The 19,162-nt window shown below is 41.1% G+C and overlaps 1 protein-coding gene across 5 annotated transcripts in view; it reads right to left on the minus strand.

Annotated features, from left to right (window-relative positions):
* The window catches only part of LOC101478180 (thyroid hormone receptor alpha), a 106,189-nt gene that overhangs the window by 37,623 nt on the left and 49,404 nt on the right, over positions 1–19,162 (minus strand). For all 5 annotated transcript variants that reach the window (XM_076882894.1, XM_076882896.1, XM_076882893.1 and 2 more), the window contains one exon: positions 7,146–7,359. In XM_076882894.1, the coding sequence (XP_076739009.1) occupies positions 7,146–7,201 (56 nt within the window). In that variant the 5' untranslated portion in view covers positions 7,202–7,359. The remainder of the gene's footprint in view (positions 1–7,145; positions 7,360–19,162) is intronic.

A 19,162-nucleotide genomic window follows, 5' to 3' on the forward strand; every position in this document is an offset into this window, starting at 1 on the left:
AGAGATTCCACTGACTAAAAAGATACACACATAAAAGAGTAGAAAAGCTAAATCTAGTGCAGTCTTTCATGTCCAAAACAAGCTGCACAGAAATGTTCTTTAAGTCTGACTGCCAATAGCAATCGCAAGAGCACAGAGCAAATGCCACCATCAGTGCTCTTTCCTAGCAATAGCACCCAGAGAACTGTGCTATGTCTTTGGAGCTGAAAAATCTGAAGGATCTGAGCTCCTCTCAGCAGAAATGATCCTCTTCAAAACAGTGTGTTGTGACGATGTGCCTGCATTCAGCCATGATAAACTACAGCAAAAATACTGACACCAATTAAATATCATATGTAGAAATCCACCTTTTTACATTTTACACAAACAGGAACATCATGGTGGGAACCACAGGTGGACAAAAATGTTTTGCCAGTGACTCAATGAGACTCTTGGGATGTATCAGTACAGGTAAAATATTTAATGCACTCTGTTTTAATATGTTCTGCTCTGGGTCTAATACACCAAAGACTGTTTAAAACAGATGCAGGTACCACTCTGAAATATAACTGTCTTTGAATCTCAGAGACTTTGGAGGTGGCAAACCTGGCAAAGGTTGAGCCTTTAAACACCTCTAAACGAAGCATGGTTTTAATGCAGTCATTCATCCTTTGTGCTGACGTTTCAAAGGCATTTCAAGTGGGGGAAGTGTAACACTGAATGAGCGGTGAGTCATCTCCAGTCAGTGTCAACCAACTCATTTCATACACTGGAGCTAATTTTTCCGCCATCATTGCCATTAGTTTTTTCTGCTTACAAATTCTCAATTACCACATTGTTTTCTGATGAGTTGTGTGTGGAAAAAAAGACCAAACAAAACTATTTTATTATCTCTGCATTCCAAAGACTTCCACGTGTCTCAGCTATTCAAAGGCTCCACTGCCACTTTGACTTATAGGCAACAATAAACTAAAGTGAAAAACTTCAGGGAAATGACTGCAAAGGGTCAAAAAATTTGGAACCTGCCTTCACTGCAATTCCTGTTCCAATATGCACGGATATTGCATGTGTTACGATATCTCAGCGTCCCGGACATCTTAAATCACTGCCTTCTATTCTTATTTTCAACTTTTACTCATAAATGATGAAAGCTGAACTGAAGTGGGCTCGAGGAGTTTAAAAGAATTTACTTCTGATATTGGAGTCAGTATCTATGAAATGCCAATCCACCCCCCCCATCCAACTAGCTGAGAGCGATATGAAAGCACTGATCTCAGTTCTGCATTACAAACATACGAGGTTATTCTAAGCACAGAAGTAAAAAGATAAGCACAGAAATTCTTGTAATCACACAAAATTCTGCATGCAAACTTCTTCAAACACACATCCAATCACTCAGTTGCAATTCTGCTTTGCAGACATTAATTGAATTGCTCTGATAAAAGCTAACTGCCTGCTGAAACATTCAAAGGCTTTGCACTGCGGTTAATTTTGAGACATACACACAAACAAATTGGTACACATACACACACCAAATTCTATTTCAGCTCCCCGACTCCAGGCTATGCGAAGCCGTGTGTGTGTGTGTGTGTGTGTGCGCACTTGTATCAAGAACACGCCGTGACTCAGACAGCACAGAGGGGAGGGGTCAGGGCATGAGGCAGCACTCACAGGAACACGTGCGTGCCCAATGATACTCTGAGAATCACACGTGCGCATGCGCAAAAACAACACAAAGCGACAATCCCCTGTTGATGTCGCATACTGAGGCGTCCCAAACTGTCCTCTGCTTTCTGCGGCTCCATCTGCCCTCACTGCTCCTAATCCAGCTCTCTTCACTGCGCTTATCCCCACACAGACGCACACACGTGCGCTCGTACGAGGCATGCATGTAAACACACACACACACGCCAACATGCATACATTATTCATACAGCTGGGTAGGTACATGGCACGTGCAACTTTTGAAAGTTAATCGGGGGTTTTTTCTGGCTCAGAGTGGCGAGGAGCTCTGCATGGCAATAAGCAGGTTTGTTTTGGTTTTTTTGGAGACCTGTGTGTTAATTTCTGACCATCTTTATGCTGTTTATGACAGTTGTCTTTATTTATATACAAAATCACACCTGTGTCGTCTTTGGTGGTGGTCTGGGTGAGTCCATGGTGTAAAGAGCTGGCAGCTCTGTTTGATATCCGGCTGATATTTTTTCCTGTTAGAGGAGGTAACCTGCTTAACTGTGCATATGACATCTGTTCACCTCAACGATAAATGCATTTCTTAGAATTTATAAACCCCTACTCTTTAATAACTCTGATTTGTCCCAGCAACATTTCTGCTCATGTGACTGGGATAACCAGAGACTCACAGCAGCTCTGTTTTGAGGCCTTTTTCCTTCTGCTTAATGGACGGCTCTCTGCTGTGCTCTGTGCAAGAGGAAATGCTGTGACACTGTTGTCTGGATGTTCTTCTATGTGTCTGAGGAAATATAGGTAGCACTCCAAATACATGATTACAATTTCAAACATGTGAATGTGTAATGAATGTACAGTGGTCCCTCGCTGTAACGCGGTTCACCTTTCGTGGCCTCGCTGTTTCGCAGATTTATTTTGTGTGCAATTAAAAAAAAAACAAAAAAACAGCGCATTGTGTTCTGCGTCCTGATTGGCTGTAGACCATTGTCAATCAATCTCCTCCGTGTCTCCGGTCAGTACAGAATGCGTTCAGCTGGTCAAATTTACATAAATCTTCGATGGCTAGCAGTGTGACTCTGAAGTGCTGTACCAGGGCTGTTCGATATATCGATATATATCCGATGACGATATGAAAACGTCTATCGTTTCATTTTACACTATCGTTTATTTCATGGTGTCGCAAGATAAACTGTTTACGGCAATATGTTTTTCATCGTTTTGATGGTCACTATAGAATTCATTTCTCAAAGTACTCTGTTCTTTCTCTTATATTTAATATAACCACACTGCGGACGGACCAGCGACTGCTTTTATGCGTTGTTGTTAGCAACAACGACGGTTTGCTTGCTTATTATGCACATAGACCTTTCACAATAAAGCTGAAGATTCTTTTGAGATTTTTCAAAATAACCTGAATCACGTGTAATTGTATGCAGAGTGTTTACAGATGAGAAGCTGAAAAGAGCCGTCAGGTGCTAAAAAAAAGAAACCTTAGAACAGGCTTTTCCCCGCAGCACGTAATAAATACTTCATGCTGCGGGGAAAACACTGGACTCCAGGTACACGACGCCCAGATGAAAACACTTCACGCAAGTCGAGCTGCCTGAGATTCACAGAATTTACAGAATTTACGATAAATGTCTTTTATCGGGATATGAGATTTTGGTCATATCGCACAGCCTGTATGTTTGTTTTCTCCCCAACAAACACAACAATGTCGATGAAATGCTTTGCACCGTCAAAGGCACCTGCGGTAGCACCCAAAAGGGAGGGGAAGATGCCATCGCACAAAAAGTTGGACTAAAGGAAGGTAGCAATTACCATATTTTTCAGATTATAATTAAGCAAAACAAAACAGTCAGATAAGTCAAACTTTACTCAACTCGTTCTTCTTGCTTCCTCTACTTCCGTACCATTGATTCATTAATGTTGAATTCTCTCACAGCTGCTCTATTACGATGTTCTGGACCTGAAAACAAGGTTTGATCTTTGGTTTCATTCTATAATACTGGACTTCTTTTTCTACGAAGGTTTGAAATTTGAGAGTTTCAACAAGAGAGAAAAGTGTGAAAATGTTCACGCCTGTCTCTGGAAAGTGTATAAAGTGTGTAGTGAGGAGTTTTACAGCCGTAAAACATCGATAATAATTGTAAAAAAATAAATAAAAAGCTGGCTTCTTCACGGATTTCACCTGTCGCGAGTTATTTTTGGAACGTAACCGCAATAAACGAGGGATCGCTGTAAACATACGCTGTGCTTCTGATTGCCCCAGAAGCACCAAACAGGCTCTGCTGGAAACATGTGGCCGTGCTGAATCCAACAATCTATATGTGACTTTAAGGTATAGTCAGTGTTTCACATTAAAGAGTGTGTGATGTGGTCCGAGTAACATACACGGGTGCAAAAAGGTTGCATTTATCAAACGAGCCACGCCCTGACATTTAAAGGAACAGTGTGTAAAATCTAGATATCAGCAGATCACACAGTGCAGTCAGCTGAGTTCTGTTTTCACCATCTCCTGGTTCATGTGGAAAGTCATAGCTATGGATTTAGACTTAGACATCGTACTGTTGCTTGCACAATGAAATTAGGTAGCAAGACCACAAAGATGCAAAAGTAAAGAAAATAATATACAAGTAAGAAAAGTAAGAACACTATGTACAGTATATACACGATGCTGGGTTACAGGAAGCATGGGGTGTGTTCCAGGCATCATAATGAAATATAATAAATGATAAATAAGGGCAGAATGGCTGTGGTCGTTAAGGATATGTTGAGGGATGGAAATTGCACATCTGCCGAAATATTGCACAGAACAAAATGTTGCACGAAAGAAAGACAAAGAAACATAATAAATAGCAAATAGCAGCAACAGAATGATTGTATGATTGAATGGTGGAGATCAGCTCACACTCTTAATTTGCATTCAGCTATGGATCGTCCGCTGTAGGACAAACAACTCTGGCTTGTGGTCAGCTGTCCAGAAGGATCGCATGTCTAATCTGTTGACATTAAGTACAATATAAGAAATAAATAAGGATGTTTATGCACATTTCTGTGCATTAGAGCCCTGACTTTGCTCAGGAAGAGGCTGACATTTTATCCAGATGCCGGTTACTGCTGGATGATAAAACATAGTAGTTATGACGAGTGATGGGAATAATGGCGTTACTTTTTTCAGTAACGAGTAATCTAATTATTATTCCTATCGTTACAAGGCCGTTACCGTTACTAACAAGAAAATGCGGTCGCATTACTATTTTTTAACAAACAGACGGTTGAAGCGGTGTTCAGCTTACCGCAGCTTATATCAGCTGCACGGAAGTAGCTGTAAGTAATCTGGGCGCTGCAGCTTTAAGCAGCTGCGCGCAGACGGCAATCACTTTCTGACAGATGATCACTTTTTGGTACAACACCTGGAGCTCAGGGGTTAAACAATCACATGACCACTTTAAGATGACAAAGCAACAAGGTGATATATACCAGTGTTTTAATTGTGTTGATCGGCCACGTAAAACCAGAGTCATGATAAACAATATACACGTCTGTTTTTCCTCAATAGTTTCGTCACGTTTAACATCGAAGGACAACGCTAACAAGCACTCTCTGCTTATGAGCAAAAAAGAAACAAAACAAAAACATCCTGACATTTAGTTGTTTAGGAAGAGGGGCAAGTTTCAGGAGTGACGGCGAGAGAGAGATTCTTTAAAGTAACGCTTTAAATGGTTACTTTTCCTAGTAATTAATTACTTTTAGAATCTCGTAACTCAGTAACTTCTTTCAAGAAGTAACTATAATTAACTACCTTTTCAAAGTAACTTGCCCAACACCGGTTATGACCCTTCACATCTTGAGTCTGATGGTGCACAAATTATTCGCCTCCTCGACACGTGAATGCCTTTAAGTCCTCTTCTCTGCCTTTGTTTACTGATTCTGCTCTTTAGCCACACACATAAAACATGATTAAGGACAATCAGTTCAGCTTGTATTCAAATGACCGGGCAACATGGCGGCTTCCACAAACCAGCGCCTGCTGTAATGTATTATGGATTTATTTTAACTATCAGAATGCAGTTTGTTGGAAGCTGTAATGATGTATACACTGACTGACTACAATATCGTTTCTATTAAAGCCCCCAAACAAGATGGTTTAGTCAGCTCATGTCTCATTATTAAAAAAAATAAAGATTTTACTTTATGTGCAATAAAAATACAAGTTTACCAATTTGGAGTTTGGATGTGATAATGGACGTGTCTGATTTGGAACATGTGTTTCACCGACAGGCTTAAACTAATCTCAATATTTGACAGCAGCTTCACATGAAAAGCTTCTCATTAAAAGAAAATATATTTGGCAGCTAAAAGAAAAGAAGGGGATGCAGTGCAGCTTGTTGGAGGAACGCGCGATAATAGTGTTCTGCTAAATTTGCTGGTGATCATATCTATAATATTGATTTCTATATGTGCCGACATAAAGCAAATCTCAATAAATTTACTTTTTCAACTTTCTTGCAATTTCCACAATCTCTACAAATAAAACCAGTGGAGACAAATAAAACCAGTGGAGACAAATAAAACCAGTGGGTGTGACTAATAAAGCCCAGAGGGAAAGAAACTCCATGTGACTGTTGCTACATATGGCAAAATGCTTCACAATGAAAGCACTATGAAGAAAAGAACTGAGACATAATAATCACTTATTTATAAACAGTTACATGACTGTAGCATCAAAGAGGGACGTGTGGGACAAGCTATGGATTCTTGTTGGTCCATGTTTATTTCGTTTGTTTACAAACTTTGGCCCTTCTAACGGTTCAGCTGCAGCTCCTCCTCACCGTCGTTTTGTTACACTTTTGTTAATTTAGTTTAGTTTTATTTAATTAATACACTCTTTGGGTCTCTGTACTCCAACATCCTCGCCACACAGCAGTGGCTTCAGTTTGCTGTGTCTTTAGTTTCTTCTTCATCAGGCCTGAAGTGAGTCTCTGTGAATTTATCTCGTGAAGCGGTAAAAGCATGTGTGTGTGTGTGTGTGTGTGTGTGTGTGTGTGTGTAGCTGCACGTGCAGGAGGAACAGCGAGTACAGCAGGCAGCGTGACAGTGCTCAGCCGTCCCTTTTACTGCTCCTAAAATTCTGCTAAATTCATGGCATTCCTTCTCTTTACCTGCTGAGACAACAGCCTGTCTGAATCATTTGTTCAGCTTCTATTTTTCACTTCTTACCTCAAATTATTTGAACTGGTAGCTAAAAAAAAAGTGTGTTGCTGCAGCTCTTAATCTTTCATTAATCATCCATGCCTACAGCTCTGCTTTCATCTGTTGTCCCTGCCACACCATTAATCTTACCTTTCCTTTCATGTTTACATCAAAAATGGACACACACACACACACACACACACACACACACACACACACCCAAAGGCAGATGTACACTCCATCACATTTTGTTTACCACACACACCACCCCTCTGTCTCACCCTTTCTCATCTCCCTCAGACGAGTTGCTATCCTGCTTGTTGGACATTGGCTCCATTTGGCCTCAGTCCCATCCAGCAGCCAATCACAGGACAGCGAGGCAGACGCTGAGCTCGCCAGCCTGCTCAGCGTTCACTGGCAGCCCGCTCAGTAGCTAACCATCCCAGACTGTAGGCAGCGGTTGGCTGGGAGGAGCGCAGTGGGCGGAGCAGAAAGCTGGAAGGGCAGAGAAATGATGCAGTGAGAAACAGGCAGTCACATGATGTGGATCATAAAATATTTCACTACATTTTTAATTCACAGCGTTACATAATGACAGATGCGATTGTGATATTTCAGGTTCTTCTTTTGTTTCCAAACCACATTTTTTCATTTGTTTTCAGCGCTGGATGTTCATCCAATCATGTGAATGAAAGGCTGGATTAAAAAAATGTATTATTTTTTCAATATCAAAGTCACAGTTATTTAAGGTAGCTGTAGTATTAATGTCTGTAGCGCTTAGCTAATTCTATCTATAATCCAAAGTAATTCAAATCAAAATAATTAACTGTGACTGCAGCAGATCGCACAGGTTGGCCCGGCTGCTGAAGGTCTGCAAATAACTGACATCTACATTAATAAACATAAACAGAGGCAGCAAGCTGTAATCAGTCTGAGCCGATGAGCACAGCACGTCTAAGACGAGTGGCTCAAACCTTTGTATCATGCTTATATTCCCATATGAACGCAAGCTTGCCGTGTGCCCACATTTAATGCCAGCTTGTGTATGCAGACAGCGATAGATTTGAATCCGATTTGTGATTTTCACACAGATTCCCACAAAGCGTTGTGTTAGATTTACACATTTTTACCCCTTGAATCAGGAAAGTCTGAGAAGAAATGAGGATAAAATGTGATTTTTGGCAGGACACACACACAAGCATGCGAGACTGTGGGAGGAAAGTATCCCGAGAGAACTCGGGCAGTCACATGCAAACTGCAGCTCCACGCAGAAAGGCCCGGCCTGTGGATTCAAACCCAGACACTCGCTGCGGTGAGGCGACACTGCTAACCTCTACGCCGCACAAAAATACTTATAATAAGAATTCTTTTTCCCATAGTATTATTATGATTATTATTATTATGTAACAACAATAATCTTCCCGTGAACAGGCTTCCGATGTAACGTTTGACTTTATTGATCAGACCCTCCGACCCAGTTTGTGCTTTAATTGCTTCGTCACATTTTCAGGGGTGGTTTCATGATGGCTTCTCTTGACTCCTGTCACGTCTGTTTTTTGTAACTCAAATTCCAGGATGTGTATAAAAAAAATTTAAAAAAACAAAACAGAACACTGGTGAAAACTTTGCAGACCTCCACACCTGCATCGACTCGTGTGACAAAACGAGGTTTCAGGACAGTTACGAATGCGTCCTCACTGTTGCCGCCTTCACAGTCGAGGCAGGACTCGACTGTGAAGGCAGCCGCAGGTACTGCATCACTGGTTTTGGCGTACGTCGTAGCATGGGCGCAAGAGTCGAGTGAATGATGATGTAAAGGGTACTTGGTTCCAGAACAATGATGTAATGGGACCGCTGGCCAACGGGGGAGCTAGGAGGGAGGGGCAGTGGTACTTGGGGAGGGTGCAGATTACTGCGGCCTAATCTGAAAACGTTCTGAGGCCGACTTCAGACTTCAGGGATTGTTTGCTCTTATAAAAACAACATCTGTGTTCTCACTACTATGTTAACGGCAGAAATCCTGCTTCTATTAGAGGAAACCGACTCCAGCCAAATCTAATTTACTACAAGCTACTTACAAGTCCTCTGAAAGGACCGAAGGCTAAATTGCCCCCTCACACAGCTACATTTAAACCCTGTTGAGCAAGAGCAGCAAACGAAACTTTCTCTACTTGTCTGCAGTTTTTACACTTTTTATCAGACTTCTTATGTACACCATAAAGTGTGCAATTAAAACGCTGTGTGCGATCCTTGTTATAGCTTGTTAAAATCCTCACACCTAAAAGACAGATCTGGATAATACAGATTTACAGTTTGTGGATCTCAGGCAGGATAAGAAAGGCTTTCATGCTCTGAACACATCAAATATCAACAACTGTTATTTCAGCAGCAATGCAGCAATTCAATGTTGTAAACACAAACTTGGTAATATTCTCAAATATGGTTGGTTTGCAGAAACCTAACAGCCATTTCATACATGTAACTTGCTTTACAGCAACACTGGTCCAGGGTTCAAATCCCTCGGCCGGCCGGGGCCAGTCTGGTCTGTGTGGGCCCCAAACGACCCTGAACTGGATAAGTGGATCCATCACATACACCCATATCAGAGTCTGAAACCAGTTAAGCATAAGTGAGCAACTGTGAGCATGTGGATTCCCCCAGGCATAAGTGTTGAATCCGATGCTATATGCCCTCTTCACATATGACTGGGTGACTTCCCAGACCAGACTTCCCTTTATACACTCAGCAGATGACACTACAGTCATTGTGCTGATCGCTGACGGCGAGGTGATAGAAAACACAAGAGCAGTGGCAGGAGTGGTGTCAGCAAAATGATCTCTCCCTAAATGCAGGTAAGACCAGAGGAGGACACAGCAGCATACTTCAACATTCATAGATGAAAACTGTTAAAATAATCAGGATCTCACCAGATTTCACAACACCAAAGAGCTGTGAAGAAATCACAGCCATCTCACCTTCAAGTCAAATCAACCACAGCAACCTCAGATTTGACATGTCGACTAAAATCCTCGACAACTTTCACAGATTCACAGTTCACAGCATCATCAGGCTCTCAATTAGTCTGCAGTTCAGGTTCACAAGGTCAGGTCTGTACAACTCATTTCTACGTTTTTGTTGCTAAAATGAGAAAGGTGTGAGGGGGACGAGCAAAATGTTTTATCGTGCATTTGAAAAAACAAACAAACTACAACGGAGCCTTTCATAACGTTTTGGTCTCATGATGTCTGATGATGCCGTGAGCACTTCTATTGATGTCTATGGACAACCCTGCATTTTCTAAGATGATGCTAAAGTTGGAGCCGGTGCATTGTAATGTGTACTGAAAGCATCCAAGTGAAGAACAGGAAGCAGAGCCTTCAGCTGTCGAACCGACTCGATTCAGGAAACTTAAGACTTCAAACTTTCCTTTTTGACAAACTCAGTCGTGCACCATGTGATCAGGAACCATCAGGAACCATCAGGAACCAGGCTCCTGGGACCGCTGCTCCACTCCCGTCTTTACACTCCCTTTGTGTTTACAGGACTGTACTGCATGAGCCATGTTCTTCCAAAGTCTCACAAAAACAATGCCCTCTCAGTTTTATTCATTATTAACTGAGTCATGTTTCAGCAGCTGCAGGGTTCAGCACGGATTAGTATGTCAACACTGTGGACACTTGCCAGGGATTAAAATATTACCGTCTGCTAATAGTTTGGTGCTACAGTCATGATCCTTTTGGACAGTGACTGTTCCTTTCAAAGCTGGCCGCTCACTGAGGCTTTTGAACTCAACTATAAAAACTAGAATACACCTTTAATCCAGCTGATTATACAGACACACGTAACTATGTATGACTACAACCACAAACCCCTCACAGCCCACCATCCGTCAGTGCATGCTTACAGTATTACTGTGTGGGGAGCAGAAGGGCCAGATGAGGGCACCAGAGTCACTGCAGCACTGCTGTTCTGGTTGTGTAACCTGAGCTGACCTGTGTCCGGCACAGAGACTCTGTGTTGTCACATGCAGCAAGTCTAATGAGAACTTCTGAAGTGTGACTTTAAAGATTGAGTTAGATGTGAAGAAAACCGAGAGGTCTGAATACACACTCATGAATTGATGCCTAAATTCATCACAGTGTTAGAGCTCAGACCCTTAAAATGCTAAACAATCATGTTTTAATGACACAGGGGTTATATGGATTTTGATAAGATTGTAAACAAACCTTAATAGAACTGCATTAAAAAGAAATGAGCGACAATTTTCCCTCTTTTTAATTGGAAAATAACACAGAGATCGTCTGTGAAGGTTCTCAGTCAGCCAGCTCATGGTAATCTCAGCAGGCTGGAAAGAAGAAGGGCTGGAAGCTTCCTGAAGACCTTCTGAAGCTTCTTGGATGAGAGGTGAACGTCTTCATGAAACTTTCCATTCGCTTTTCTTTCCAAGCTCCTTAGACTGACTTCAAGAACAGTTATTGTCATGATTAGAATCTGTTTAAGAATTCACTAAAGAATTTATTTTTTCTACTCCAGATTAATATCAGAAGGTAACAGTTTGCTCAGACTCGTTTCTTCAAAAGTCTCTGATCAATCGAACAACAATCCAAAAGCAAAACTTGCAATAAAGAGAAAATAGTCCACTGTAGATCAGTGCGTCATATAAAAGCACCATCAAAATTATTTAACTTCACTGATTTGTCCATCACACAGGCCTAGAAACCAATTCACAACTGCTGAGCAACCACTGGGGGGGGGGTCATTTCTGTGAGGGCACAAATATAACAGGAACAGAAGAGATTATTACCTGATCTGCAGCTTTTCATTATTGGAATCAATATAAGCAGTAAAACTTTGAGATTTGGTAGTCAAAGGAGCTTGCAAAGAAAAGCGTCTGGACTTCTTTTCTTTGCAAGCTCCTTTGACTACGATGACCTGGATGACTGAGAACCTTCACAGACATACTGCCGTACATTTTGGGAGGAACACCCTTCAACTGGTGCGGGAGTATGAAAGGGAATCAAGGAAACTAGCGTCTATCTCCGTTTCAACCTAAGATGTGGACAAAGCAGAGTTGTTCCTAAGAGCCTGCGCCTTGGATCCACTGTCAGGGGATACAGAGCAGACTTGATTCTACAGAGAGGACAAAATCACCTTTGAAGTGAAAGGATAAGACAGGTCCATTTCACTATGGATGCCCTCCAGATCAAGATCAGCCAGACTCTGGCTGGAAACCCTTCTACCCTCTCCAATCTTAGAAGAGGTTTACAAGTTTGTGGACAAGGCTCAGCGGGCCCAACACTAAAGGAAATTAAAGAAGTCCAGACGCTTTTCTTTGCAAGCTCCTTTGACTACGATGACCTGGATGACTGAGAACCTTCACAGACATTTTGAGATTTGGTCTCTTTTTAGTTTCTGCTTAATTTCAAAACCGGTTCCATACTAAGTAACTGGTTATATACATGTCTTCATCATCATGATGAAATATCACTAACATTCCTAAATATTTACATGAACATGTCGGCATCTGTCCGTCTCAGTGATTCTATGTGAACAGATTTGAATATTGCTGCCTGAGCACCTTCACTTCTTCAAATATGACACTAGGTGGAATCAGAGTGTGAGAAATCTATAGATGCGATGTCCTTTTGACCCAACAGTCCAAATACTGTAACCACACACACACACACACACACACACACACACACACACACACACACACACACACACACACTTTAGTCCCCAGGAGAATTCAAAGACTTTTAAAGCTGTAATATCTCCAGAGAGTGGAATGGAGCAATGAAACATTAATTACATTTACAGACAAAAAACATTTGCAAAGCATCATCTGCATGTTATAAATTATTTATCGGTTCAGTGAATCAAAGCAACAACAACAGTAAACGTTTATGTTGTGTCATGATTTCACTGTAAGCTCTTATGAATTATTGCATTTTTTATCATGTAGGACTAAATCAACATCTTCTCTTCATGTATAAATCCATACAAACTGGTGACCTGCACAGAGAGAATTTCACCCTGCTTTGCCTCGTCTGATCATTGTTATTGATAAGATTAAAAAAAATTTTTTTAGCCAAGCGCTTAGAAATTCATCTACAACACAGATACTTTATAAAATATATGGACACGATATCTTTAAAATGATTTAACACAAACATACTATTCAAATTCCAGCATTTCCAACTGGCAGACGTGATTTCAACTTCATTTACGTCACATTAAAATCGCTTTTTAAAGAAAACATTTTGTTAAGTGCAGAGAAATAACCATCAGTTACAGTAATGGCAAATATGCATTTAACTTAAAGCCATAAAATCAGACATGTAGTCTGGAAGGCTTCCTCACATTAGAAGGAGGGAAAAAAAAAATCAAAGAGTTTTGACAGTTTTGTGTTTTTGTGAACATGTACGTTTGTGTATGTGTGTGACTTTGCTTGCACATGAGTGATTCTGTGTGTTCGAGCCTTTAACGAGCTTGTGGTGGTGGCGGCAGTGAAGAAATGTGAGCACACCAGCGTTCTCCGAGGCTCGCCCTGTGCTTTGATGCAAAATACCTGCAGCAGAAGACAGATGTTCCACCATGACAGATGTTAATGATTAATGTTATTAATAATTTTTTGTATATTCACATTTTATATTTATCTAAATGTGCAAAATGATGTTGCAAAAAGCCTATTTTAATGTATGCATAACCTAATGTCACTTCCGGAGGCTTGCTGTAACAAAAGGCGTTGGTTGGGAGGCATCTGAGAACTGTAAACACGCCATTCATTAAGAACCAGTTTGACACTGTTTCAGTTTTGGGACACGGTGCGTTAGAAAATGGACACACTGTCCTCATGAAGGGTCAACAACAATACTCAGGTAGACTCACTATTGTTGGTACTAAAGGACCCAAAGTGTGCTAACACCATTACACAACCATCAGTCCGGACCACTGATACAAGGCTGCATAGATTCATGCTGTGACTTCTAACTCTACCGTCTCAATGTCATAGAAAAATTGAGACTTGTTATAGCAGTCAACATTTTTACAATCTTTCCATCATTTCACTTTCATGACCTTATGTGAATTGCAGCTTCAGTCTCCCGTTCTTAGCTGAAGGGAGTGGACCCCAGTGTGGTCTTCTGCTGCTGTAGCTCGTCTACTTTAAGGTTTGACGTGCTGTACATTCAAAGAGTCTCCTCTGTATACTGTGGATGTAATGAATGGTAATTTAAGTTACTGTAAACATTCATATCGACATAGCGGATTAGCCATTCTGCCCTCGGATCTATAGGGTGTTATCACCCAGAGAACTGCTGCTCGTTGACTATTACAGACCTCAGGTCAGACCGGCTCGTCTGACAGCAACAACCATGACACATTCAAAGTCACTTAAATCTCTCATTTGATGCTCAGTTTGAACTTCAGCAGATCATCCTGACCATGTTTACATGCCTAACTACACTGAGATGTTTGTGATCACTGGTTAGATGTTTGTCCTAACAATTAGTCAAATATAATAAATCTAATATAAACACATACTATTTTTACAGTTAAAAAGAAAAAAGTATTTCTTATGATGCTCATTGAATGTGTCTTTTAAAAATAATTCTTATTCATTAATATTATTTGAATTGCATTGTTGTTACTAAAACGAAAGAAGTCAAAGGAGCTTGCAAAGAAAAGCGTCTGGACTTCTTTAAGTTAAATGGTAAATGGCCTGTATTTATATAGCGCTTTACTAGTCCCTAAGGACCCCAAAGCGCTTTACATATCCAGTCATCCACCCATTCACGCACACATTCATACACTGGTGATGGCAGCTACATTGTAGCCACAGCCACCCTGGGGCGCACTGACAGAGGCGAGGCTGCCGGACACTGGCGCCACCGGGCCCTCTGACCACCACCAGTAGGCAATGGGTGAAGTGTCTTGCCCAAGGACACAACGACCGAGACTGTCCAAGCCGGGGCTCGAACCGGCAACCTTCCGATTACAAGGCGAACGCCCAACTCTTGAGCCACGACCGCCCCAAGTTGCTTGAAGACGTTTCACCTCTCATCCGAGAAGCTTCTTCAGTTCTAAGGTCAAATGGTGGAGAGTCCCAGATATAAACCTAGTGGGAGTTTCCCCCCACAGAGGGACAAAAGGACCCCTGATGATCCTCTAATCGCCTGAGCCAAGGTGGGAAACTGGGCGTGGGTCCCAATCAGCCAGAGTTTCGGGTGTGTTCATTGTGAAACCTGGCCCCACCTTATCATGCGAATTCCTGAGGTCAGATGGCCCAGGATGTGAGTGGGCGTTAAGGCATCTGGGAAGGGATCTCAAAACTGGATTATAGATGGCAGAGAGTTGGTGTCGTAAACCCCCGCCTCTGTTCAAAGATGGTCGCTCACAGTGGACATAGATGGCTTCTTTCACTCCTCTTTCAAACCATCTGTCCTCTCTGTCCGAAATGTGAACATTGGCATCCTCGAAAGAGTGTCCTTTATCTTTAAGATGCAGATGGACTGCTGAGTCCATCTGCAGATGGCCCACATCCTGGGCCATCTGATCTCAGGAATTCGCATGATAAGGTGGGGCCAGGTTTCACAATGAACACACCCGAAACTCTGGCTGATTGGGTCCCACTCCCAATTTCACACCTTGGCTCAGGCGATTAGAGGATCATCAGGGGGTCCTTTTGTCCCTCTGTGGGGGGTCACTCCCACTAGGTTTATATCTGGGACTCTCCACCATTTGACCTTAGAACTGAAGAAGCTTCTCGGATGAGAGGTGAAACGTCTTCAAGCAACTTAAAGAAGTCCAGACGCTTTTCTTTACAAGCTCCTTTGACTACGATGACCTGGATGACTGAGAACCTTCACAGACATAAAACGAAAGAAGTTTCAGTTAGCGACTCATTTGTGTAAAACCCCTGTCAAACCTGCTCGACCACGTTACGATGAATGTTTTGTGCATTGACTACAGACGTATACATGCTTACACTCAGCTGTCAGTCTAACTAGGCCAGAGGTCGGCAACCTGTGGCTCGCATCAAAACGTCGTTAGCTTTGTAGGTATAAGTGAAACCAAAACTAATGTGCACACTAAAAATTGTGTTTATGGACATGTGGATCAGATGTATATTTAAATACACTAAACAAGTTAGAGGTATCCAAGAAGAGTCAGCAGGTAACGACAGGGAAGAATCTCTTTAAAGAGTGGTGAAAGACAGGCAATGCCAGCCCTGAATCCAAAAAACAACTGTGAATAAGCCTTATAATATAACCTTTTAACGTCATATACCTACAACGGACAGTTCACCCCAAAACATGTTTTTGAGAAGATGTATACTTGTATGGTAATATAAGCTTAGAATATGTCAAAAGGCAGGTAGGGCTTGCTGTTAACACAAATTCTTGAATATTTTACTTCTACATCTAAGATTGAGTTAGTTCTCTACAGTTACACATTCCAGTTTCCAGCTAAGCACTTCAAGGAAGTATCTGAAGAATGAACCATGTGGTGACGCTGTGGTCAGAACCACTGATTATGGATCTCTTACTATTTGAGGGCTCAGGCAGCACTGAAGTCACCTATTAGATAAATAAGATAATTTTTTCACTGTAAGTCAGTCTACTTCTTGTACCTGACCTTTTTTTTTTTGGTTAAACCACTTAACTCTGGTTCATGAGTCATGCAACCATGAAAAAGGTACCGAACACAAATGATGTTCCACTGTTGCAGAAAAATGAGCAAGTAACACATTAAATTGTATCTTTAGGCACTTTGTTACAATATCGCGATACACGATATATATCACGATATGTTTAAATAAACTCCAAAAACAATGTTATTTCAGTCATATCGTGCCTAGAATTGCACTGGTTTACTCATTCAAATCAACCATTCAGTGATTTTTTTCTAGTGAAAATAAAAAATCAGAATGAATTGAAATGTTTTATTTTTAACCATTCTTTAACCATCAGTTTCCACCGAGGTTTTTCACAGTGTCTTTCTGTGATCAACACAACAAAAGATCACAGCAACAAAAAAGTACATCAAGCAAGACTTCATGAGACAAACAAAACAACTGAAATTAAAAGGGTGTCTTTTGTGCTTCTAACATAAGAAAACTGTTAAATAAAATTTTTGATGACGTCAAATTACAGAAACAAAAGTCTAGACAGTGACTACAAAAAGCGACTGACCAAGAACAGTCTTAATTTTATAGTGAAAGACTTTTCAGCTGGTGGAATAAATTCACCTTTAGTGGCAACAGTTTTACTGCATGCTTTGCAAATTTTCGCATTTTGTTTGACATCCTCCTCCTGAAGTCCAAATGACGAGCGAGTCTCATTCCCTCGCTTTGTCCCTATCTGGCAGGACATAAACACGCATGCTCAGCGCAGTGTGCCGGGTAGGACGGGGGTTAATGACATTAAAAGAAAAAAAAAAGTGCTTAATATTTTCATGGCAACATGCTCGATGGTTACAATAAAGCCATTTTAACCAACGCACATGGAATAACCTGTGATACATCAAATACGTTCGATATGTTGCCTGCTCCTACAGTTCAGTCAGCAGTGTGGGCGATCAGGTCAAAATTGATGGAAATTAAAACACATAAATGCTGTTAGAGTTTGAACCATCATCAGGAAAGTGTCTGATTTCTCTGAGGTCTCATTTGTTCATCCCAAACACACAGCCAGTGCAGTAAAAACATTCCTGGATAGAAAAACACACAATAGAACAGGATTCATAGTCATGGACTCGGCCTCCCCGGAGCCCTGACCTCAACATTATTAAAGCAGTGTTGGACCATTTTAACAGAGAAAGTAATAAAAGACAGCCAACATCCAAAGAGGAGCTTTGGAATGTGTCCTTCAGGAAGTCTGGAGAAATATTCCTGAATAATATTTAAAGGAAAAAGCAGAAAGCTCGCCTAAGAAGGTTCAGACTGAGTGAAGAATAAAGGTCATCATACCAAACATTGACTTCTGAGCTTGTGAGCTTCTATAGTGTATTTTCATTTGTTTGCTTATTTCAAGAATGTACCCATTTCCCATTTTCCTAAACAAATGTCAAAAAGAAAGCAGTGCCTTGAGACTTTTTCACAGTATTGTATATGTGAACCTTGTTCTAAGATTTGCTGAAAACCAGCCCAGACAAAGAAGATCACACCAAAGTATCATCTCAGCATTATCATGTCTGTTACCCTTTTCATTTCCTTCCACCAAACCTCATGGAATTATCAGTCGCTTCGACATTTACCTTTCCATTAAATGCTTTAGAGCCCTCTGCACATTTAAAGCTACCTTTACCTAAAGACTTTTTAGGTAATGGTTTGATTACAAATAAACGTGAATATGTAGAAAATGTTTTTCAAATTGTAATCCCGGCATGCTAATTTCTGCCTCGACTTTCTCAAACTCAAACCCTGTTTGTTTCCACCGTTGTTCATTTCAGCGCCGTGCCCTCCTCCATTCCTCGCTTGCTCCACTTTCATTCTTTTACTTACAGCAGTCATCTGCTCTGTGTGTTCATTGTTTCCTCCGCTCTCTTTGACTATGTACAGCTGCTGTTTTCTCTGCCAGCGAATGCAATTACGGGCTGTTGGAAGAGTGTGTATGTGTGGGTGAATTTAGGTAACTGTCTCTGTATGCACCGAGTCAGTATGCATGCCTATCCTTTTAATTTGCATCTGTGCGTGCACTTGAGTGGGCATCACCCCCCATTTTTCCCCTCATCTGTTTACTTGCATTTTAAAGTAGCTGTGTGGGCGTCAGATGATGCCTGAACAACTGAGGAGCTACTTTCATTTTGAAAATCATAAAATGGAATTTCATTGCATTGCTTTTGGATATATGAAATAGAACGGCTCGTTTAATGTAGCACAGCCACAAAGCCTTCCTTTTGTACCATTCCATCTGAAAGGACAATTAATTTTCTGTCCTTTTCTGTACGGAAAATCCCATAAGTGAAAACTACTTTAGCCGTGACATTTAGCCTGGTTAGCCCGCTTCACATGATGTACTGTTTCTTTTTCACTTATTATAAATTAATTGGTTATTTACCAAATTGTCAGTTCTGTGTAGATATCACTGACTCAGTCAAGCATAAAAACGTGCCCAACTCAAGGGATGAACCAGTGTTAAGTATCATTCCTATCAAAATAGTCAGGTAGCCTTTGTCCAAAGAAAATCTTTGAAAGATCTTCAACAAGAGTAGCTGAAGACTTTTCCAAAGTACTCTGTCTGCAAAGGACTTGTAATAGTTACTAGTTCTTATCAATCAAGATAAAATTCCTAAT

Source organism: Maylandia zebra, linkage group LG4, assembly GCF_041146795.1.
Source record: "Maylandia zebra isolate NMK-2024a linkage group LG4, Mzebra_GT3a, whole genome shotgun sequence".
NCBI lineage: Eukaryota > Metazoa > Chordata > Actinopteri > Cichliformes > Cichlidae > Maylandia > Maylandia zebra.